This window comes from Belonocnema kinseyi, chromosome 2 (assembly GCF_010883055.1).
Source record: "Belonocnema kinseyi isolate 2016_QV_RU_SX_M_011 chromosome 2, B_treatae_v1, whole genome shotgun sequence".
Lineage (NCBI taxonomy): Eukaryota > Metazoa > Arthropoda > Insecta > Hymenoptera > Cynipidae > Belonocnema > Belonocnema kinseyi.
The window spans coordinates 22,529,556-22,555,063 of record NC_046658.1 but is presented as its reverse complement, the minus strand read 5'-3'; the positions used below and the strand labels follow the sequence as shown (position 1 = coordinate 22,555,063).

Below are 25,508 nucleotides of genomic sequence, written 5' to 3'. Positions count from 1 at the left end.
CATAAATATTGAATGAATATTTTTTGAGAAAACCATAGTCACCTTATTTTTTGAACACACCTCGTATTTGTAGCGGAAAAAACAATAATATTATTATTAATATTTTTTTTTGCAAAATGGACAAGGTAATAAAGAAGGAAAAAAATTGATAACCAAAAATGTATATTATTGTATTGTAAGTGGAAAATAATTTGTTTCCAAAAGTAAAGAGAGAAGCGTCGCCGCGAAGCCTCTAAGTATTGGAAGCTGTGCATTCCTGTAGGAAACGTTGCCGTTCAACTGCTTTACTTGGGTTATTTAGTACTTAGGTAAATAGGCATCGGCACCGAGGGGAAGGGGACGAAGCAAGTACGTGTTTAGTCCCTAAATAGTCTTGCAGTAGTGCTGAAGGTATATGAGTTTAGCTTTGAAATTTGTTTCCAAAAGTAAAGAGAGAAGCGGCGCCGAGAAGCCTCTAAGTATTGGAAACTGCATCCTTTTAGAAAACGTTGTCGTTCTTTAACTGCTTTACCTGGGTTTACCTACCGTTCTGGCGCTTCTTGTTTCGAAAATCTATGTTTTGATTGGCAAATTGGAAATACTCAACGTGTAGGGATTTCGAAATTTTTTGCACTGTGTTTTTTTATACCAAAGTGAATCCGCAAGTATTTGTAAAAAACGGGGACCAAAAAGAACGGGTTTGTATGTAAAAGGTATGTAGCTATTTAGCAAAAATAATTGTTTGCTTAGAAGTGTTTAATTTGGTACGAATTTTGTATGAAATTAACCCACTTGGTACAAAAATGTTCATTATATAATTTTTCACTGACACTCTTCATAAATTTTTATAATTTTAACGTGAATTTCTAATTTCATACTTTTTTTCAAAATGTAGGAGTGTCATCAACAGCATTACTTATAATGATCTCTTTCGCGCCTAGTAACTCCGTGTGAAAGTCCAAAAAGTAAATATTTTTTAGGGCTCAATTAGTAATAATCTGTTCCTTGAGGATTTGACAATTCTGTCATTTATCACGTAAATTTGTAATTTCAGATTTCCGTTTACAGTAGAGGAGTCTGGCAAGAGACACGACCGTCATTATTCGTTTATTTCAAAAAAGTCATTTCCAAAGTCCATAAGGTACATTATTTCATAAGTATACTGAGTATTTACTCGGGTCGTTCAAAAATTTCTTTCTCGAATTATGATGCATATAGTCTGGAAATTTCTTTGAATCCGTAAGAAAATAAATAAATTTCCCTTGTTTTGAAAAAAAGTTATATTTAGCAGTGGCGTAGACCCCATGCAGTTAACACGTTCAGAATCTTCAAAATTAGCCCATAAGTCTGTTTGATAGGATCCCAAAGAAACCCCATATATGAAATTGTTCATTTAAGAAAAGAAGTTATAGTTACATTTGATTCAACTCTCTTGGGCCGTATTTTAAAATGCAGTGTATTTTAATTCTGACATTGGAATTTCATTCTGTACAAATTGACTACCATTTTAAATGCAACTTTATTTGCCCGTATTGTCCAACTGAATATCTCCGACGCTTGTGTTTATTTTTTATTCGAATATGCAGCCGAGCCTGCTTTAGTTGTAGGTTAGTACAGTGGTCGGCAAACTTTTTGCTCACTTTTCAGGTAAGGGCAGGTTTGACCCAAGAAACTTTTTTCGCAAGCCGCGCTTTGTTCGTCAACGCTACGTTTTTCCTGAGATGGGTTGGCTTTCCTCGACAGGGGTTCATTGTTAGGCGGGATACTGAATGTGAATAAAAAGTTAAAAATGAATTTTGTTTTAAATTCTTATATTAGCCATTTATAAATCTGGAATTCGAAATCTTTGATTTTTTTGCGATTAAGGTTAGATAAAGATCAGATAGGTTAGATTCCTTTTGAACGCAAGAATTCACCGATTTTTAATTTTGAGGTTTGATAAAGCTAATAACTTTAAAATTGAGAATTTTTTGTTTTGAATTTTAATCCCTGTTACTCGAGCGAAAATTTTTTATATGCCTTTAGAGACCTCAACTAAGATCGATATGATAGTGCCAGAAATGTAGCCAGTCGGAAAACCTTCGGAAAAATTCAAACACATGATGATGTCAAGTGTAGATGTCAAATTATATGCATTCGCAGTCGTTGAATTCAAAAACTGTTTTTTATGATTCCATTCGAAATATCTTTTTGTCCTACCCCAAATAAAAAAAATCACCTTGATACGCTGAAAACTCCCTGAAATATCATCATTTATTATAGCGCGTCCGATTTAAAGCCAGTTTCTCCGTTTCTGGCATATCGCGCCGCCGCCGCTGGCCTCTATCGGCACAGAAACGCTTATTGAATTTTTCAATTATTTGCAACTCGTTCGTCATCAATAAAAAATGAAATAAATTGGTTGTTTCAGTATAAAATAAAAATATAAAGTACGTATTTATGTAAATAAAATAAAAGATTATACGTAAATCACATAATGTGAAAAAGAAAGGATTAAGTATTTTGCTGCATTAACAATAAAACAAAAGTAAACTTAAATAAGAATTATTAATTAAGTACTGACATTAAAACGTAAATAAATAAATGCTTGATTATTATAATGCTAAAAATACAAACAAAATATAAAATGAATATTTCTGCTAGCATTCTCCCTCCCTCTCAATCAATCAATTCAAATCTCAACTTCAAGTAGTTTCCACTTATTCATTATAAAAATAACCCCACCATTCTGACATTATTTGAGTTCACTCATCATCATCTATTTCGTTCACTATGTCATCTTCGCTACGCGCTACGACGCGTTTCTGCGCTGATAGAGAGACCAGCGGCGGCGGCGCGATATGCCAGAAACGGAGAAACTGGCTTCAAATCGGGCGTACTATAATAAATGATGATATTTCAGCGAGTTTTCAGCGTATCAAGGTGATTTTTTTTAACTTGGGGTAGGACGAAAAGATATTTAGAATGGAGTCATAAAAAACAGATTTTGAATGTAACGACTGCGAATACATATAATTTGACGTCTACGTCGACTTTGTTTGAATTTTTCCGAAGGTTTTCCGACGGGCTACATTTCTGGCACTATTATATTCATCTTAGTTCAGGTCCCTAAAAGCATATAAAAAATTATCGCGTGTGTATTAAGTCGGTATTTTCATATGAGTTTTCCGACACTTTAATCGCTTCTGGCGGGGGTTTTCTGACCGGCTACATTTCTGGTACTACTACACCGCTCTTATATGAGGTCTTTACACATGTATGAAAAAAGTTCCACTCGTGTCCCTTATCGGGTTTTCAGGCACTTTTTTTTACGCGGAAACTCGGCTGCCATTTTCATATCCGGCCTGTCCAAACAGCCAGAAAAGCCATTTGGTGATGCAGCAACTTTTTTCTAGCGGTTTACGAACTCAAACGTGGTGTACCTTATCGGTACGGTTTTACGTAGCCAGCCCTGCGACTGTAATGAAGAAGTTAGTTGTTTCTTATGTCAAAAATTTTTGTCAACCTCAGGTCCTACCTCAAACTTAGGAGTTATTACCAAAAAAACAAGGGGATTGCGAAATTTGAGACATATTTCTGCTAAAAGACAGGATGAAATTGAAGTCTTTTCAAATAGTGTTGAAATTAGTTCATGCTCATAAAATATTCCGACAGTTGTACATTGACAAAGGAGCATTCGATGCATACCGAAATAAAGCGATTATGGATTCTGTTTATACTTCACTTACGAAAAAGGTTAGGAGTTCCGGTTCCAGTGGCTTCGATTGGAGAAGTGATTATTTCTTTTGTAGACCAGAAGCTGATGTTGAAAAGGAAAGGAAGATCAGCGGAAAGAGGAACCGCAGAAAAATTACTTTCGTAGTGAATACCAATTTCAAGGAAAGTATTATAAAGGACCCCGCACAGAATGCATGGGAAAATGTCTTTCGCTGTATTCCGTTATAACTTTGTAAATTTGTAGGTTATAAGGGCCCAAGGAATTATCCATAAAAAATGTAAAAAATGAACAGTTTTAGGGCTATACGGCGACAAGCGCTCAAAATCAGAGCAGAAGATATATCCGTATAGAATTGAAAATAAAAATGACGACAAAATCAGTATCAAGTATTAAATAGCGGTCAGAATTACGTCCGTCTTACAGAGCACGCTCCTCGTAACTTTCGGACGTAAGGCTTTCAATATTTGGAATCAGGTGAAACACTTAATCTTTGAGCAGCAATGCTTCTAAGATAAGAGAATTATCGAATTGGGTTTGTGCCAATCATATATTCCGTCCACTTCTCGAAACGGCCGCACTTGATCTTGACCTTATTTTATCACCGTTAGTGCCCTGAAACAGTGAGTCGTGCTCTTAAATCAAATTTATTGAGCGCTTTGCGTTTGAACGTTATGAGAAGCGGGTGATTCATATGGTTGGCATTATCGCATTTGATACTGACCTAGTTCAAGCACCGTTGCTGCCCTTAAGTTGAGAATGTGGAAATTTCGACAAAATATTGAGCGCTTAGCGTTCGGCCGTTACGAAAAGAAAGCGATTATTATGATTTGCATTACCACACTTTTTACTCACCTTATTATATCACCGTTGCTGCCCAGAAAAAGTGAGTGTCGCATATGATTAGAAACATTGAGCGCTTAGCGTTTGGCCATTGGCAGAAGCGCACTGTGTGTGACGAACGTAATTTTTCCACATTTTAATACTTGATACTGATTTTGTCGTCGTTTTTGTTTTCAATTATATACGGATATATCTAATGCTCTGAGGTTGAGCGCTTGGAGCTTTATTGCGTTACAACTGTCCATTGAAACTTTCAAGGAATTGAAAAGTGTTGTCACGACAGAACCCATTCCCAATGACAAAACCATTCAAGCGAGATTAATCTTACATTACGGAGATAATATGGTAATTTCCGCTTATTTCAAATCCAATACAATCATCTGCTTTAAGAAGAAGCATCGTGATTACTATCGGAGACCTGGTTCGCTGGAAGATTAGAGAATGAAGCTGATGAAGAATATCGGATTTTGAAGGCTGCTGGTGAGATTCTGCGAAGGCATATTCGAATGAAGTTTATAGCAGTGATTCATAGTCAGCTAGTGATTCAATGTTTGACAAAATTGAGTCGTGCATCCCGGAGTCATTGCGTTTCTTCCTTCTTCTTTTTCTCAACACAGGGAAAGGATTTCAAGGTCAGAATGAGGCTCGTTGGCACAAGTTGAGTAGGTCGGGCTGAGGAAAACCGAGGACAATCCCCTGAAAAAACGGCACCACGCTGGGCTCTCGCACTTGTTTTCCTATATAAAAAACTGACTTCAAATATCGCAATTCGTACGAAGACAACAAGAAGCACATACTTTCTTCAAATTGTAAATTATTACAGACAGTTCAACTAACTACCTACAATTTAAATCACTTCCTTATCTTCATTAGAACTGAAGATAGTGCGGTCGCATATTTATTCATAAAAAACGAACAATTATTTATATTTTGCAAATTTTTCGAGGGCAATCTATGCAGAAATGTTTAATGTACCACCATGAATTTTTTCAGATTTTTCCTATTATTTTTTCAATAAAAAACTATGCTTCAAATTCACTGTTTTTAAAAGCTATCAAATTTCCTCACTTTTCATCAGATTTTCAGAACTGTGAGCTACAAATAATTTTTTGGATTATTACTTTTCGGCTCATTAACGTACAACATTTGCACCTTTAAAATGATACCTCTTTCATGAACCTACCATTTTTTCTTCACATACTTATTCAACGTCTAAGCCAGAGGATTCGAATTTTCTCGCCGATAATAGGTTTTTCTGGTTCGTACCACGAAGCACAACTGTACGAAATTTGTGCGGTTTTACAAAAACCAATTGAAATAGGATTAGATGATCTCTTTCAATTTGTTGCAGATAATGCAGACTGCAATATCGGTACACTGAGCGGAAAAGTAACGTTTAATAAATTGGGATCAATTCAAATTGTGACGCCGGCAAATATTGTTGAGCCTAGAGTAGCAACTCAACGTTTAAAAAGCATACCACCTCCGCCTGAGATTACTGAGAAAGATAATATTCCCCTTGAATTGTATCTTGCCTCTACTAGTGTGGGATTAAAGAAAGTTTCCGTTAAAATAGCAGAAGAAGAACCTGATTTAAAACCTACTGCAACATTGCAATTGAATACTCTGTGGATGTATTTAAAATATAAGAGTAACGACGATTACACGGGATGGAATGGCTTCATGGTTAAGTTAACGGAGAAGCAACATATTAAAATGTCCACTATAAATTTTTTACTATTCATCAATGCAGCACCATGTGACTATAATCCACTGTACACTGCCATGAAGGTCTCTATGGGAAATGCAACATCTGCAGGCATAAGAACGTGTATTATAACGTTCGATCGGCCCCTGTACATGAAAGCTAGAGACATAGCCTCAAACATGTCTATGCTGAAACCACGATACAACACATCATGTCCGGATATGTCTACACGAGAGCAGTACGTGCTCATATACTGCTGCAAGTAGCCCTTTCAAAATTAATTTTTCACGATCTCATGGAATACAACGCAGAATTTTTGCTTTGACAGAAGATGAAAAAAGTTCTAACACTTTAAATATGCTTAATGTGGCAGAAATAAAAGAAAATTATGTTTTCAAAAAATTAGTCGACATATTCGAGAGCAAGATGTCAGAACTCGAAAAGAAAAGCAAAATTGTGGATCAGTTACTTTCAAATGGTAACAATATTGAAAGATTTTATTGCTGCTGACCAAATGGGGGATTGGGAATTGCACCTGCATACAATCCATCTAATTAATTAGTAGATTTGATAAGAACCAAAACGAAATTACTGGGAGGTTCGGTTGTTAAACTTTATACGTTTCGGCTATCACTGCGTGCCTGTTCCAGAGAATTGAAATAAATAATATATAAATAACGAACTTTTTTACTTTTTTAAAATTTTTTTTTGAAAAAAGTAAAAGAAATAAAAATACCTGTGCTTACTTTCTTGTAAAAAACAAGAATATTTAAGTTTGAAGTCAAAAATCGGTTGCTGTGAAAAAGTTTATATTAGTGAAACAGCTAAAAGATTAAAAACTAGATTTTCGAAACATAAAAGAGATTATAGAGTTGGAAATTCCAATACAGGCCCTTCTCAACATTTTTGGAACTTAAACCATTATTTTGATTCTTACAATATTAAAATTCTTGCTAGAGAAAAAAATACATATAAAAAACGTATGATAGAATCAATTTTTATAAACAGATATTACAATATTTCGATTAACTTGCAGACAGAAATTATGAATGTCAACAAAATATATCAAAGTATTATAAAATAAACAAAACCAAGTTAAAATTACAATTACTTTGGCGCGCTTTCTTCATTCGCGGTTCCTTTAAATGACACCTTGATTCTGTATTAATGAACATACCGCCTTATTGTATGCCTCCTGTCTACTTTGCTATACGTTCGTCGATGTCCAAAAACATTGTAAGAATTTTGTGTTTTCCGTTGATTAAGTTGTAGTTTCACAAAAAAGCCTCTTCAATTTTTATGAGGCTTTTATATTCTATGTTTTTGTATATTTTAATTTAATTTGGTGTCACACATCAGTATTACTTTTAAAAACTGCCACTCAACTATTGACCGATGTTTGATTCCAAAATTCAATATTCTTGTTTTTTACAAGATAATAAGCACAGAAATTTTTATTTCTAATACTTTTTTTTTAAACAAATTTGTTTGTTATTATATATAAGAAACGATCGTTATTTATATAATATTTATTTAGATTCTCTGAAAAAGGCACGCAGTGATAGCCGAAATGTCAGAATTTCAATAAACGAACTTTCCAGTAATTTCGTTTTATTCTTTTAATTAATTAAGACCGTAAGACGTAAACAAAATCCTTAATCATAATTCAGCTTATGATTCCATAATTCCATGCATCAGGGCATTTTCCATATGCCAAGTCCGCTCAAATAAATTTGCAGGATATGACGGAATGGAGGAAAAAAATGGACCCAGAAGAATTAAAAAAGTTTACCGAAAGCGGATATTTCACAGCCAGGTGTTCGGAAAAATTCTTTTCTGGCATATTCTCAGAACATACCATTGACCAAACGCTAATTCGGGCAATTAGCTTAAAAGGGAGCCCTTTCAATCGCGATTCTACGGATAGCGTTGTCTGCAAATGGGTAAAAGGAGTTATTTTCGCGAAAGATATAATAGAAGGAATCGAACATTTTCATAACGTATTCTTCAATAGAAAAAAGATCAAAACGATGTTGCTACGGATGCTGGAATCAAGAGAGACGCTAATGACAGAATATCAAATCTTTGCGAATTCATTGTCAAATGTTTTAAATCTTTCTAAATCGTTTGGAATATATGCAATATTTCTGAAACCTTTTTCAATATTTTAAATATTTTGAAATCGTTTAGAATCTTTTGGAATATTGAAAATATTTCTGGAACCGTTAAAAATGGAAAGAATCTAAAATAATGTGAACCTTTACCGTTGACCTTAAAATGGAAAATGGAAAATGGGAAAATTATTTAATTTAGGCTGTAAGGTGTTAAAAATTAAATTCTTATTAATGAGTTAATAATTGCTGACTCGAAATAGTTTTGAAGCTAGGAAGTATTAATAATAATAATAAGGCCGCCACAACGTGGAGCGAAATTTGGGTACAAATAGCCAGATTTTTTTGGTTGAATTTTTGTGTAGATACCCATATTTGTACACAAATTTCGGTATACTTAGACACTTCGTAATAATACGGGTAATGCAGTAATAAATTACGAAGTAGAGTAGACTCTATGACACTTCTCGCGACGACACTCCTCGTTTCCCGATTTCCTCTCCGTTCGCTTGCCCTCACTCCTTGCCTCATCTCACTCACACACATACGCGCTTGAGAGCGTTTAAATTCGCACTCGTCACGTGGCTCTTGTGTGTCACAGGAGAGAGGGTTATCTGAAACTTCCTGTTCGTTGTTCGCTCATGAAAAATATGATAAAAGAATAGTTCACGAAAGAGAGTTGTTTGCGCGAAAATTATTTTTGGGATTCTATCCTCCAAACTATTCCGATTCTACAATGATCCATTAATTTATCAGAGTTTAAGATTTAACGCTTCAAGTTTTAAGTCAATGATTTTTAATCTTTCCAATCAGAAGGCATGCATAATTATCATATTTTCAGAATAATTAAACTGGAAAGGTTCGCAATATTTCACATTCTTTCAGTTTTGACATTTTTTTAAATTTTGACAAAATTTTCAAATACTGTTAATATTAAATAATGAAATTATTTAAAATTTTATTGTTAGGTACCCTTGGTAATTTATTAAGTACATCCAAAATAATGGAATGACTGATGAGCACAATTTCTCTTTTCTGTTTTCGCTGACTGTCACAAGATTTAAATTTAACCAACAACGATTGTACACGCCACGGCATACAACAATCTTATTGAAGTATTAAGCGAATCTTCCTAAGACTACCATTATTGCAGGCGTTAAGGGAGAGGCTTTCATATAGGGATATACTTCGAATAATTATATTAAGTTATACATGAAAAAAACCTCTGGCAACCAAGTATTTATCTTGTACCGGAATGCCTAGATTAAAAGTTCCTATTATACCTAGATTTAAAGTTTTTGGGTGACTAAGAATCGAATTTTTAAGAACGTTAAAAGTACTGCATGCTAAAGAACAGCACAGGGTGTATGCCTTAACGTCTCTGTTGAGTATTTTAAAGAGTTACAATAAGAGAAATATGTTTTCAAATAACAATGTAAAGCAGACCATTAGAGACACATACAGGACAATTGAAAAAAGAGAAAAAACGACGAGGTATCAAAAACCACCTCTCTGTCGCTTCTCTATTATTTATCTGTCGTTTTATACTACAAAGATCCGACAGGTTTCGAGGCCTTTTAAGCTTCCTCTTCAGGTAAATTTTAATAGGAAACTAATAGGGCATATTTGTGTTATTCTTGTTTTTTATAAGGAGGAAAAAGGGCGAATTATTTTATAGACCTTGTGCTGGAGTCTCCTAGGACGGGTCTAGCCATAACAACTAAAACCGAAAACCTCTCCAGAACACATAACACTGCTCACCAAACTGCCTGTCGGCTTTAAACTTCACGGGCAGTGGGTTCCTGCTTGCAGTCTCTTATGCGACATTTCCCTCACCTGTTCCCCGTTCGTTGGCGATGATTTCTCACTGGCCCAACTTGTTTCTTTCACCCCTGGAACGCCCATCGAGATGTCTAGTTCTTATTACATGCGTGACGAAGGACTCGGCTTGCAGTCAAAACTACTCAGATTTGAGCATGAGACGAACCATCGTATCGGGGGTTAGTTCAGCACCCACCGCCTGACACGCAGCCTCTCTTGCCACGTTCCACTTGTCGCAAGCGAAGATAGTGTGCTCTGCATCGTCCACTGAGGAACCGCAGTTATCACACGTCTCTTTATTCCTCTTATTAAAGCGCTTCAGGTACGCGTTAAAACAAAAATGACCCGTCAGCGCCTGCGTCAGGTAGAAGCCAATTTCGCCGTGCTTCTTCTCTAGCCAGGGGGAAAAATCTGGGATTAGACGGTGTGCCCATTTGCCAGTGCTCTCCCAGCTCCATCTTTCGTGACATCTCGATACTAGTCGGCTTCTAGCCTCCTTGCAGACAGCTATCTTCACAAGAGCGAACTCCACGCCGGAGCTACTGACCTGATCGGGGTCGTCCAGGCCGGAGCTCCTTCGCCGAATCACTAATTTCTGGGTGACTATCTCATGGCCTTCTTTTATAAGTCACCTCAGCGATCTTCCATGTCAGATACAGCGCGGGATCACCCTTAGAGCAGGTGGCTTTCTGTCGCGCTTCATTGCATGTGCTACGCAGGCCCGACAGAGTGTCGTTCCACCGCAACATCACGCCTTGTGCCCGTCTCTGCCTCCTGCGGGATGTCGAGTGTTCGCATGCTGCAATCACCTTCCGCCTCGCCGAGCACACCGTGCTCTCCATCGGCTCAGTGGACCTAATCCAATGAAGCTTATCAATGAGTCTGGTTTCCTCGAGAAAATCCCGGAGTTTGTTCTTATTCAGACTCTTGTGTTGCAGGAGGGGCTTTTCACTTTTCCGACCATCCTTTTCGAACTTCCTGTTTTCTGGTTCGTTAGACTAAACTCGATGCTTTGGTGGTCGATTAAGGTTTGTTTCCTCGAGAAACCGCTAGTCGTCTATCTTCGACCCTATTGAGGTCGTGGTGATCGTGAGGTCGATTATTGATCCCCCGAAACCTTTTCTGAACGTAAGCTCATGGCCCCGATTCAGAAAGATTCTGTCGTTACGGGAGATCATTTCGTTCACCAATATTCCCCTCCTGTCCATTCGGGGTTTGCCCGATTCCGGCTGTCAGGTCGGGCTCTTCTAAAAAATTCTTAAAGTCGGGCAGTTCTCAAAAATCCTTAGAATTTCCCCTGGGTACCACTACTCTGTCTTTTCATAACTCCGCTCATCTTTTTCCTCTCCATAATTTATCGCACATTATCCGTGCCCATTCCTTTCATTCTGCACCCTCGCCATATCTCGAGACTTCATTTGAAATCTCATCTATACCAGATGCCTTTCCATTTTTCATTGTCACTAATACCTTGACTATTTTCACCCTTGTTATGTCCTTCTCATATGTTTCCCTACAATATTTTCCTCCTTTATTAACTTTCATCTCTACTTCTCCTAGTAATATCATAAAGCATTTTTCCATTGCACCATCTCAATATCCTGTTTTACTTTTTTTCTTCTTTTCTCTCCGTTTGGTCTTGTTATTCATCACGCAACTCAGAGTACTTCTTTTTTCTCCTATATCTTTTTTCACTACTTGTCCCTTTTCTCCATTTGCTTAATTCTTTTCTTACTTATTTCTTCTTCTGTTTACATTCCTCGTCCCATTCAGTTCTATCCTCTGCTTCACTAACTTTTTTTTGCTTGTGCACCCTAATACTCTTTTTACTTGTTCTATTATTACCTCTATCTCCTCTTTGCATTTCCTTCTTTTATTTTGAAATTTCTGTCCTTTTCTGTGAAGCGTTCTTTTCCTTGCCAGGACGAATCTCCTTTTCCTACACTTTTTACCTTTGCTACCCTTTTATTCATATTTTTATTACTTTTTTGTCCCTCTAATGTCACTATTAAGGGAAAATGATCCGAATCATTCCCTCTATTCATTATCTTGTCTTTGGATTTTCTTTCTCTCTCCACTCCATATCCTTCCTAATCTATCTTTTGTTCTCGCATTAAAATCTCCTATTAATAAGTCTAATCTCTTGCTTATTTTCTTCCGTCAGTTCTCTCATACCCTCTATCCACTACCTTCCACTTGTCCTCCCATATTTATCTCTTCCACTAATCTAATCCTTCTTTTTGTTCTTTCATCACTTTTTTATCTTCTGTTTTTCAGTCTTCCTTACTCCCATCACCATTCTCCCCATTGCTCTGGCATTTTTATTGTTAATTTTTGCATTTTAAACCTGCCACGTGTAACTTCTTGGTAATCTTCCCCTTACTTTTTCGCATATCTTTTCATCTAGTCACGTGTCCATCATTACTACTACATCCCATTGTGGCAAATTTCTCATAAACCCCCCATCCTTTCTTTAAAAGCCTGCTATATTCTAGTAGCATTTTCTCCAATCTTCCCTGCTATCGTTTCTCGTCTTTCTTTGTTTCTTACTATTTATTATTTCTATATCTCCCGCTTCTTTCTCTCCTATTTTCCTGACACCTTATTTTTTATTCAATCTTCCCTGTTCTCGTCCCAACCTCACCATACACCTTCCTTTTCCGCTATTTTCTTTAACTCAGGCTGCATCTTCCCTTCTTTCCATGTGGAATCATTCTCTATTCTCTCCGAACTTTCATAGAACACTCTCTTCTTTATCATCACTTCCATCTTATTTATGTTTCCATTTCTTTAGTTTCCATTTCTTTAGTTTGAGCTTCCTTTTTTTTATCGTACCTTTCAACTCCTCTACCTTTTTATTCGCCTTTTCCTATTTTTCTAGTCTTTGTACCCACGTCTCTTTATTTCCTCATTTCTTTCTTAATTTCGTCAATTTCCTGCCTAATTTCTTTCTTTATTTCCTCTCCCCTTTTTTCCTGCTTTTTAACATACCCCCATTACTTCTATCATCATTTTGCGGGTTTATTTCAATCTGAAAATTTTCTAAATTCTTTCAAGTTTTAATAACTAAATTTTCAACAATTGAAATTCAAAATAAAACTTTTGAAAATAAAGATCGTTGAATCGAAAATGCCATATTTTGTCCTGCAAAATGCACACGTTTAAATAAATCCAAATTGAGAAAAAAACTAATTTGATGGTAGTATCGGTTTTTTGACATTCGATCGCTGGCTCGATCGAATCGAATAAACCGATCCGAAAATCAAAGCTCGTCAAAACAAGAATGTCATATTTGATCTAAAAAATGCACACGAGTGACGATGCATTATTAAGTCAGACCTGATATTAACACTTAAGACGTAGTGGTTTTAATTCGAATATTGAGACACACTCTACGGACTTCTTAATTTGCTTTAATATTTCTCGAATTACCCCGAAAGTCAATTTCGAATGTACACGAAGTTAAACGAAAAATAAAAACAAAAACTCAGTAAGTAAATCATTGTCCATAAATATGTTCTTTGCGGGTATTCCTATCTTGGTTTTCTAGTGCCAGTGGAAATAATTCTTGGAGTAATTTGAAGTAGAAAAAAACTGAAAACTCAGTTAATGACATAATACATACAAAAATTCTATACAGTATTACGTTTTAAGAAAAATAGATAACTTGTGGTAAAGATTTCGCGTTATGTCATCTATAGATGCCGTTACATTTGTCATTTGACATTCATATTAGTCCGACAATGAAACCACCTCAAATTCAAAAATAAAACAGTGAGTGCCTATTGCCGCTCACGCGATTGCGCTCAGCAAGCAGTATTTACTTAGATTAAACTCATACATGTGTTAAGAAAATAATCGTGTTTACCATTGTCAATTTCGAGGTCATTTTAATGCATTATCTAAAAATTTTCATTAGTAAAGATGTTTTGAATTTAAATTAAGCCTTGACATACTTAATTTAATTGTGCGCTAGATAAAAATGATTGCTTACTCATTATAAAAATTGTGTTTCTTTCAGAAATACGACATAAAACTGACTGATACATCCTGCACATCTAAAATGTTACACTTGAAACCATTGAATATTGAGAACAGAATTCTTTTGTTTAAAGAATTCGGAGCCACGAATCTCAATGATATATCATTATCAAGGTAATTTTTTTCAATAATTGAAGCAGTGCGGCTAAATTATACATTTAAAAGCAACATATAGGTATAAACTAAAAGGTAGTCACATGTTTTGACTTTGTCAGAATTTAAAATAATTTTAGCTCACCTGGTAAATATGTTTTTTAATGATTTATATGTGTACATCTATTTGAAAATAACCTATAATGTCGATTTTATTGGATTCTGTCAGAAATGTATACAGTAAACTCAACACCGGATACATGACCCGTTTTGAGATGGACGTACACATATGAGACCGTCCGCGAAGAAAGGGACCCAATACGTCAAAACTGAATTTTTCAGGACGGGAGAATGTAGCAGAGTGCGTAAGCCAGTATTTAAGTAGTAGGGATGCGTATACGAAAAGCACCCCGTCTACTTACCACTACACTTTTAGGCGCCATATCCGTGATTTTCGCTCGCATCGGTCCGCTTTTGCTATAGTCCCAGTAGTGGTGAGTGGTGGGGCTTGTTTTTCGAAGGCCTTTCGTTTTCTCTCCGCGTATGTTTATTGTGTCTGTCTAGCTTAATAAGAAGAAAAGTTATTGACTTGAAAAAACTATGATTATTGAAAATGAAAGAGAAACTTAGAAACTATCGATTGGCATAATATAATAAAAATCGATTTTTTCTGCATTAGGTCTCTTTCTTCGCGGACGGTCACACACTCTCTTTATTTACATATATCGGAAGTGACATTAGCTCATTTTTTCTGCATTCTGATTGAAAAACTAATATCTTAAATTTAATTGATTTAATAAATATTTCTTTTACGTGTATCTGATGTGGACAACCCACTTGTACGTATTTCACGGACCATAGATACTCAAATATTCTGATTCAGCTGTATGTGACAGTGACCTATCAAACGTCTCTGTTATTTTGTTGGTGATTGACTCGAAGAACCAAATGTTAGATAAGTTGAAGAGATCACTAATGAACAACGTAGTTTTCCTATTTTCCTATTCAACTATAGCTGCCTAGGTGCATCAACATTGTTGATGAGCACAAATGAGCTGTGTAATTTCAATTTAGAGAAAGAATAAAATTTTATTTTTTTACGCCGAGGAAAATTTATAATTGATAAATTTAGATGAGAGAACTGATCAAGATGACACCCTCCAGACTTACAGTGTAAATTTATTTAAAAAAGAGGTATCGAAACGATTAAGTTTCAGAAACACAGCTGGTTTCCCTCATCTCATCAGATCTGTATAAAAAACGTATTAAAGTGTGAGATTAAACTAAAATAATATAATAATCAGAATATATTTTTTTACTACTGGTACTACTCGGGTACGGACGTGTCGATTTGCTTCGCTTCAGTCTTTCATGATTTCTTGAGTGTCTCAGTTTCTTTTTTGTGCTTCAAATTAGTATGTTGTAAAAGTGTTTGTCGCCGGTTTGGTTGTGACTTTTAACTTTGCGTTAACTGGTTTAATTATTGCTAATCTGTGCAAACTTTTTACAACAGTTATAGTTATTTTTATTATGTATAAATTACGTTAACATGGGAGCGTATCCGGAGTGCAACTTGGTGATTTCTAGGGGTGGTCCTAAGGTTCTAGTATGTGTGAAGTGTGCCAGTCTCATTCACTTGACCTATGCTAATTTTGGCATCGAAAAAAAAACTTTGAAGAACTTAAGAAGGGCCAGATGGATTATGTCTGCAAAGGATGTAAACGTCGGTACGTCTGTACCCTTTACTCCCACCCCTGTTAATCCACCTGCTCTACCTCCGGGCCTCGTTGAACTTTTACGTGAAGTGGTCTCGGACGCCCAAAGTGAATCCCTTGCGCAGTCTCGTGAGATTTTAGCGAGATTTAGTGAATTCTAAACTCGACAACAGGAATTTAATAAAAAGTTAAATGCCACCCTTTTGGAAATGAAGACTGACCTCACCAATAACACCATCCGCATAGATTCTCTCGAAGGCGGCTCTGTACTGCAAATTGAGGAAATTCACCTCGTCAAGAAGAAAGTAAACGACCTTAAGATGAAAGTGGCTGCACTTGAACACGCGCAGAATCTGAACGATCAAACGGTTTTACATATTACTCTTGAAATCCATGGTCTTCCAATGAAGTCAAACGAGGACCTTATGTCCAACGTAGGGTCGATTGCCAGGGCTCTTGATGCACCTCTTGTTAAGGACGACGTTGTCAACATTTACCGTATTATTAAAGCACCGTCACTCACTCATCATACTACCCAACCGATCATTGTAGTAAAATTCAATCGTCAGGATCTACGCGATAAAATGTTCGAGAGACGTAAAGTCAAAAGGGATTTTTCTACCTCGAGTTTGGGATGGACCGAAATTAAGAAACGCTTTATTTATCTTCGCGAGGCTCTAGCTCCACGCAACCGAAAAATCTATGCTATTGCTCTCGGTCTCCGAAGAGACAAGAAAATTAAATATCTTTGGATTTCTGGTGGAAGAATATTTTGCCTTTAATATTTCCTATAATTTAAATTCAATACCAACCCAAAGGCTGGTGCGGAATCTCTCTAATATTGATGAATATGCATTCCATGAACACCTAATGACGTATGATTGGGAAAAAATATTACTAGATACAGATATAAATAATAAAATTGACGCTATTACTAACTGCCTAGTCTCCGCATTCAACAAATTTTCACCGCTACACGTTCCTAAAAATGTCAATAAAGCAGACCCCTGGATCACACCTGAAATTAAAAATCTGATGAGGGAACGTCATGGCAAGCGCCGGCTTGCAAAACGAACAAAAAGCAATATAATACAAGCTGAATTTCGTAAACTCAGGAACTTAGTTCAAACTAAGATTAGAGATGCGTTTAATCGATACAATTATAACGAGATTGCACATAGAGACAAAAAAGAGGATATTTGGCATCTTCTTAGACGTTTACACCTAATCCCGCCCAAGCACGAATTTGCCCGGTTCCCAAAATTTCTAAAGCTATTTCCCCGAAAGACTTCCGGTTAATTTCTATTTTATGTGCACTATCTAAATCACTTGAAACAATTGTCCACCTGCAACTTTCCAAATTTCTTAAAACATCTAGGGCCATTGACCCGATGCAATCGGATTTTCGGGCGAAACATAGCACTCTTACTGCTCCCCATAATGTCACGACGGATCTTAAATTAGCAATGGATAATAGGGAGATCACGATTGTAGTCCTGTTTGATTTTTCGAAGGCTTTTGATATGGTCAACCATAAGTGACCGATGTCTTCTCTAAGTAGATTACCTGTTCTAGTCCAGGAGGATATCGATCACGTTATCCTCTGGGCCTGGAAGAATGGACTCACTCTTAACCCGGGCAAAACTCAGGCAATATTGTTTTTGGGATATTTCCTTAATCGTACCTTGTCCTGGAAGGAAGTGGTAGAGAGCATCTCGAGGAAAACATACATAATTTTACATCAGCTATTTAGGAATAATTTTTTATGCACACAGTTTTGCCCCCTTAATTTCTACTTTAATACACATAAGAGCTTCTAATTAATCACTCAATGTTCATTACTAAAATATTATTTAAACTGTGATAAAAGGCAATATATTTTTTTTGAGTGTCAGTTCTAACATTATCAGTTTCATTTAGAAGCCTGTTTATGTTATGTGAAAGACCTTGAATGAAAATTGAGTTTTGAGTTCCTATAACAATTTTGCAATTTAAAAAGACTCGCCTCACGTACAAGTTTCCAGGAGTCCTCTTAGAATCATGTTTTGACTGCTGATACTCAATATCAATTTGCTAAAACAAACTTCTCTGAAATGGTAATATTTTTTATCTCCAAAGAAAATCATCTCATTAAGACTGAAAACCTAAAAACTCTCTTTTGTAACCTTTCCATAATAGACTCTGATTTGGAAGAAGTATTCGTCATCTTCACAGTATGCCGTTTTCCGGAAAAGGAAGATTGCAAAGATCACGAAGAGAAGAGCAAAGTGAACGTTAAATTAAGTAAAAATTAATTTTATAAGTAGTACTGTAAAGGCATGGGGACTGACAAAGAAAAAGCACCCGAAATTGTTATAGGCCGAGGCTCTTTCTTAGATTATAGTAAAAGCCTTTTCTCCTAGTGATGCTGACGTGCGAGACTTTTCAATACTGACACAATCCCCAGCAGATAAGGGTACGATGAAATCACAATGGTAGTCTGGCAAAATCCTCGTGTGTCTCAAGGTCACGAAGCTATCCAAGGATGACAGATTTCTGATCTTGACACCTCTCCTCCATATCATTCTCCTTAGCAGTGATGCTGTAGTGGACCGGAGCCGAAAATTCGATCACGAATATAGGTCGTTTCTCGAAGTCTTGGAGAACGATTTCAGGCCGCGACTGTGCCACTGAGACGGCTGTCCAAAAATTGTAGTTACAGAAAAGTGGGCACCTCTCGTTTTGCACAATTGACTCTATCTGCCTCGAAGCGTTCGGCAGAGCAGCATCACGTTCAACGTATCTAGGACACCCTGATAGTATATCATCATGGGTCTCGGCCCCATGCTTCGCGAGTTATAAAGGAACACTCCTTTGCCAATCATCTCGTGGTTACTGGCCATTTTTAGGAGAGAATCTCTGCTATTTGCAACGATGTAAGCTGTACTTAAAACAATTCGATTATGAAGACACGGGAGAATCAGGAGTCCGCTTCTGCCCTGACGGCGTGGAATATATAATCGCGGAACAGACGAATTGATATGCAAGCTCTTATGCAAATGCATGATCTTACGTGTAGCGATGGTAAGAGCCTTTAAATCGTCTTTCGTCCATTGAATCGCCCAAAACGAATAGAATAAAACCGGGACCGCAAGCATGTTAGTCGCAGATACGTTGTGCAACGCCGACAGATTTGAAGACCAAATTTTCCGACCAAGATGATTGTATCTGCTTCGAACAGACTCCTTCACTGATGTTGCGTCCTGAATACGGCTTTCAGGCACGCCCAGGTATGTATAGTTCTCTCCACTGTCAAGATGTCTAACAACACTTGTGTCGATAAGTTAAGGGTCCTCGGGAACGCCAATAATATTTCCTTTCTTCAGATGATTTTTGGCACACTTGTCCAATCCAAACTCCATACCAATCTCACCTGTGTATTGCTTGACGATATTTAAAGCACTCTGAAGTTTCCTTTTACCAGAAGCATAGATCTGTAAGTTATTCATATAAAATGCATGAGTGACCTTATTTTCCTGACGATTAGTGTCGCCACAGAGGTATCCAGACGAATTTTGTTGTGCGAGATATAGAGGCAAAAGTGTAACGCAAAAAAAACAGAGGGCTCATGGTGTCGCCCTAAAAGACGCCTCTATGCAAGGGGACATTGTTCGTTATCACTCGCTATTTTCCAGATGATATAGTAAATCCAATTTTCCAAAAGGGCATCAATCTCTATGTATCTCACTTTATGTGGATCAACTTTCAAGCTTTCCAACAGACAGATGATGAGTCTATGACAGATTAAATCAAAAACTTTTCGGTTGTCAATCCAGACCAATTGGCAGGTTGGGCTGATGGGCTGATGCGGCTTTGCAGACGCACCTGTCAATTATCAGGTTCTCTCGGCATCCTGCTACACCTATTTTCGAGCCATGTTGTTCGTACATCTCTCTCCACACAGGCTCAATTCTTCGAACAATCCTGTTGTTTAGGACAGCTGGAAAGTTCTTATGCAGTGTGTTTAAACAAGTTATTGGCATGTATAGTGCGCCCTACCACCAGATACTGCGGAATGGGCATTTCTGACTTAAAATATGAGGTGAACATGCGGGCGAAATGTAAGTGTGTAGAAGTGAACTTCTTCCATGTTAATGGTATTTTTGCTAATATTCTTTATAAAATGACAGCACATATTTTAAAAAGATTTCTTAAATTCGTATTATTTATCGGAGCCTTATGTCATTGAAAATATTGAAACCCCATAATTTGAGTAAACGAAGTTAAATTTTCTACATAAAAAATTAATAAATCTTAGCCTGAACTTTTATGATTGCTTCACGGTGACTTGTATGATAATTGTATTGTATTATTATTTTTTTTCAAACTTTTACTCGCGTGAATCCGGTTGTACATCATAGCCACGGACTTAATCAAGTAATTGGTGAGATTAAGATGTTATAAGTTAGTTTAATACGATGCTTGAAATTTCCAGCGATGATCTTGCAGGTATACAATTATTAGCGATCGCGAGCGTTGGAGGTGAGAACAGTCACCTCTGATTACTTTCTTAGAGATACCATTAGCCACTCCATAGATTTTTGGTCGCTTGCTTTCTGATGATCGAGAAAGTTTCTTACAATGCAACAGGTGTTTAATAAAACTACCTTCTGAGCTGCTGCTGTTACGTATGACATAATAATTTTTAGTATACAGCACCTGTGGAAGGACTGTAACGATTATACTGTACCGGAGGTTCAAGCTGCCAAATTAAAGTTGTTAATTTGTTTAAGTTTGTGAGATCGTGACTTCCATCTTATTAATTTAAGATGTTCCCTTGTTTCACTGTCCCCTTACCGTTGAATCTCACGATGAAAAAGGGTTTTCTTTTGCATAATGAATGCACTGATTCTATTTTTAATGTTTATTTATTCTACTATTAAAATAAAATAAAAGGAGATGGTACAATTCCAATGGAATAAAAAGAAACAAAAGTAATGTTTATAGTGGACTTACCCTAACTTATATTTACTGCCACGCTTCATTTGCAAGAGAAAAGAAAGGAGCGGGCAAGGATTAACTTTCTTGTTTTTGGGATAGAAGGTAACGTTTCAGGTTAACACTTTTTCCTGGACCGTAACACTTCGTTGAGAACTGCACTGTGCCAGATTCACCATCTATTCTCGGTGCACTAAGCGGATTTGCAGAATCGACACATCTTTCACGGTAGGAAACGATATTTGCTGGTTTTTGAATTTAAATGGCTATACGTCTGTACGTCTTTGTGTCATTTAAATTCGCGTTCTGTCTTCTGTCGACTAAATATCCGAAAGTGTCTTACGTCCGTTAGTCGGTACAAGAAGTAGTAAAGAACTGCCATGAGAATTTTGAGTGCGACCGACTCGAAGGTACGAAAGCATAGGTGATGTAGGGCATTTTTGCAAGCATTGCTAACTTTGATTGGATGGTCGTTGTTAAGCGACAATTTGAAAATGAATAATGGAAGGAAGCTATATTGTGAATCGCTGACTTCTAACAGAAATGCTGACTGTTATATCGTGACTTAGAGACACCTTCGATTCCTTTAAAATTTTTAAATTATAATTTGAATTTGATTGACTATTGATTATTAGTTGTTTCTAATTTAATTTATTTATAGCAGTAGTTTGTAACTGTTTATTATCTTCACTTAATAATTTTGAAAATATTTCGTAGTGATAAGAAATTATCACTCAGGCAACAATTATTTAAATATTATTATTAAGGATCAATTATTAGGGGTCTGATCAACTGTCGCCTAAGATATAAAAACATTTCTGTGTTGAAATGTTGTCACACGCTTATACTGCCCAACATGTCGAAGGCATTTTTGGTTAGAGATGGATTTTTATTTGATCATTTTTGCACGGGGCTGTCCCGGTATATATCATCAGTCACGGACGCATTTTTATAATGCAATCAAGTGATCTGATGAGAGCAGTCTGCCCAGACATATTGGACAAAGCCTGGTTTTACCCCATCATTGACGGACTGGGTTGCAGTCAAGTACACGATGGGGGGACCTACAGCTTAAGGTGGGTTCCGAACCACCAGAACCTCGGTAAAGGTACATTGAAAATTTTTCCAGAGGTATCGGCTCAGGGATCGAACCCCGGACCTCTGAGGTGAAATCCGAGTGTCTAACCAACTGAGCCACCGAGGCTCTTGAGCCATCTAGGCTCTATTATTATTATTATTATTATTATTATTATTATTATTGTTATTATTATTGTTATTATTACATCATTAAGCCATTTCTCGTGCTATTTAAGCAAATAACACGTACGTTCCGCAACACTGCTCCAACCCAGGTTGCTGATCAATCTCTCTAGCAATCACCCCAAGCGAAGAACCTCATGAAGTCGTTATGTAAGGTTCCCCACTTGGGTCCATTAGTGGCCAAGGTCTTTTGTTTCAGGCGTCATTTACTCTAAGGACATTCTTTTTATTAACTATTTGCCGCCATACTTTCCTGTCCTGGCATACTTCTCTAGCTTCTTTTATGTCCATGCATTTTTTCATGCAGGCTCTCGTGTTTCTGTGACTTCTTATGTCTCTTCTAACTAGGGTCTCATTCACACATTTAAGCCATTCTTTCCGCGGTCTACCTCTGGGCACGCTGCCATTTACTTTACCTTGATTCACTTGTTTCGTTAATCGTTCATTTGGCATTATCTCAAAATGTCCGAACCATCTTAACCGATTTTTTTCCCATGTGTCTACTAGCGTCTCTTCTACACCACATTCTTTTAGAATTATCTCATTACTTACTTTGTCCATGACTTGCTACCGTATAGTACAGTCGGTACAAATATAGAATTATGTATTGCCATTTTAGCTTTATTTGATATATTTTTACTTCTGATAAGGGGACCTGCTCTACCAATAACCTTTCTTACCTTCATTTATTCGTCTATCTAATTCCTCATCTATCTTCCCGTCCCTAGTAAATAAGCTACCAAGGTATACGAACTTATCAACTTGTTCAATTCTCTCATCATTTAATAAAATATTGCATAGTGTTTTCTCACTCTTTCCTTCGAACATCATAGTTTTTATTTTATTTGCGTTATTTTGAGGCTCGTGCTCTTCATGCTTGCATCTAGTTTATTCAACATTCTTTGTGAGTCTTCGATAGACTCTGCCATAACAACCTTATCATCTGCGAACGCTAACCCACATACCCTTACTGTTTGGGGATCCACACCCTCTTCGTCGAAGAGAGCCATTCTTAAACACTTGTCCATAAATAATATAAATAACCATGAAGACATAACGCATCCTTGTCTAACTCCTTGAATAATATCGAAACAGTCACTCAGTTTCCCATTCACTCTTACACTCGTTTTGCTACCTGTATATATTGTTTTTATAGCTTGTAGGATCTATCCATTGACTACATACTCTTTCAGGACTTCCCAAAGTTTACTTCTATTTACATTGTCAAAAGCTTTTTCTAGGTCAACAAATGCACAGAAAAGTTTTTTTCCTACTCTCAAACTTTTTTCTGTTATTTTCCTTAAGCTAAATATTTGGTCCGTACATTACCTTTCTGGCATAAATCCACTTTGGACGTCCCAAATCTTTGCTTCTGTTATTTTCATTACCCTACGAATAAGTATTTTGGAATATATTTTACTTACGGTGCTTAATAAGCTAATCCCTCTGTAATTATTGCACTCGCTTTTATCTCCATTTCTCTTGTATATTGGTACGATAATCGCTTTTTCCCAATCGTCTGGGACGTCTTCCATCTCGAAACATAAATTTATCAATGCGCACAGTCTATGTGGTATGTACGCGCCACCGTGTTTAAGCATTTCAGCGTTAATACCGTCTACCCCGGCAGCCTTACCGTTTTTCAAGTTCTTAATTATATCCCTAACCTTAGTGACACAGACTTTTTCAATTGAGTTTTCCATCGCATCGTGTTCAACATCGCAGTTGTGGTGTCCTATAACTTCATCTCCGAATTGTCTCCTAAAATAGTCTCTGTAAGCCTCTAATATTCCGTCTGCATTATATACCATTTCCCCCCTACTATTTCTCATGTTGACAATTTCTGTACTTTTGTTTCCTTTCATTTTTTTATAAAGTAGTTTCCTGCTTCCTTCAAAGTCGTTTTGTATTTTTATCTCTTCTTCTGCTCTAATTGTATCTTTACTTTCTTTAACTAATCGTTTAAGTATCTTGTTTTCGCGTCTATAATCATTTCTAGGTCTATTTCTTTCCTCATTGCTAAGACTTGCGATGTTCAAAGTTCTCTTGTACGCTTCTCTTTTTGCTTTTTGGGGAGCCTGAAATTCATCATTCCACCACGCATCACCAGACATTCTTCCTAGAACTGCGGTACCACACACTTCGATCGTACATCTAACAAGGATATCCCGTAACATTGTCCAGGCGCCCTCTGTATCTTTGTTTTTTATACCGTTCTCCCATGTTGCCCTATCTATGCTTTCGATTATCTTATTTTTGAAATCTATTCGCACATCCGTTTTCTGTAGGTTCTCAATTTTGATTCGCGTTTATTTTGCTTTCTTGGTTTTCTTTTTTTCTCCATCCCCGACCTAAGTTAATTTTTGAGGTTAGAAGGTAATGATCAGTATTGCATTCAGGACCCCTCATGACTCTTGTATCTTTGACTAATTCTCTTAGTCTTTCATCCGCAACAACAAAGTCAATTATACTGTGGCTATTTCCTTTAGACCAGGTGTACATGTGGATCATTTTATCCCTAAACCAAGTATTTGTAGTAAACAAACCCCTTTCTAAGCATAGACCAACTAATTTATCTCCGTCATAGTTTGTTCTTGGATCCCCAAAATTACCTAATACTCTTTCTGTATCCTGATTTTGGAAGCCCACCCAACCGTTCATGTCTCCTAGTAGAATTATTCTTTCCCCATGTTCGGAAATGTTTATTGTGTCATTTAAAGTGTTCCAGAAGGCGTTTTTTACTTCTCTAGGATCACTATCAACCGGCGCGTAGCATGCTATGATAAATAGTCTTCTGATTCCTACTTTCATTCTAGCCCACAGCAGTCTGGGAGACACGAAATCATGGTCTCCGAGATGCTGCTTTGCTCTTTCATTCAAAATCAGACCTACTCCTTGTTTACCATGTGATTCACAGTCTACTCCTGACCATATTTAAAATCCGCATTTCAACACGCCATTTTTTATGTCTTTGGTTTCGCATCCCGTTTTCTTTGTTTCAGACACACATAAAATGTCTAGTTTCTTCGCGTCCATAGTTTCACGCAATTCTTTTACCTTTAGATCATTTACTCCCCTAGAATTCCAAACACCCAGTCTCCATTCGTCGCCTGAAACATGACCTTTAGATTTTACGTGTGCAAGCCTTTTGTCATTAAAAGTTCCAGTCCTTTCCGAGGCTATTTTGTAGTTTGTATTATTCATTGTTTAGATTATACGCCCAACTAACACGTTTATGCAATAAG

The 25,508-nt window shown here is 36.8% G+C and overlaps 1 protein-coding gene across 1 annotated transcript in view; it reads left to right on the top strand.

Moving 5' to 3' along the window:
- The window catches only part of LOC117182597 (transcription termination factor 5, mitochondrial), a 194,315-nt gene that overhangs the window by 8,289 nt on the left and 160,518 nt on the right, over positions 1 to 25,508 (top strand). Inside the window, exons 2-3 of the mRNA XM_033375691.1 lie at positions 1,034 to 1,120; positions 14,199 to 14,332. Coding sequence (XP_033231582.1) covers positions 1,034 to 1,120; positions 14,199 to 14,332 — 221 coding nt within the window. The remainder of the gene's footprint in view (positions 1 to 1,033; positions 1,121 to 14,198; positions 14,333 to 25,508) is intronic.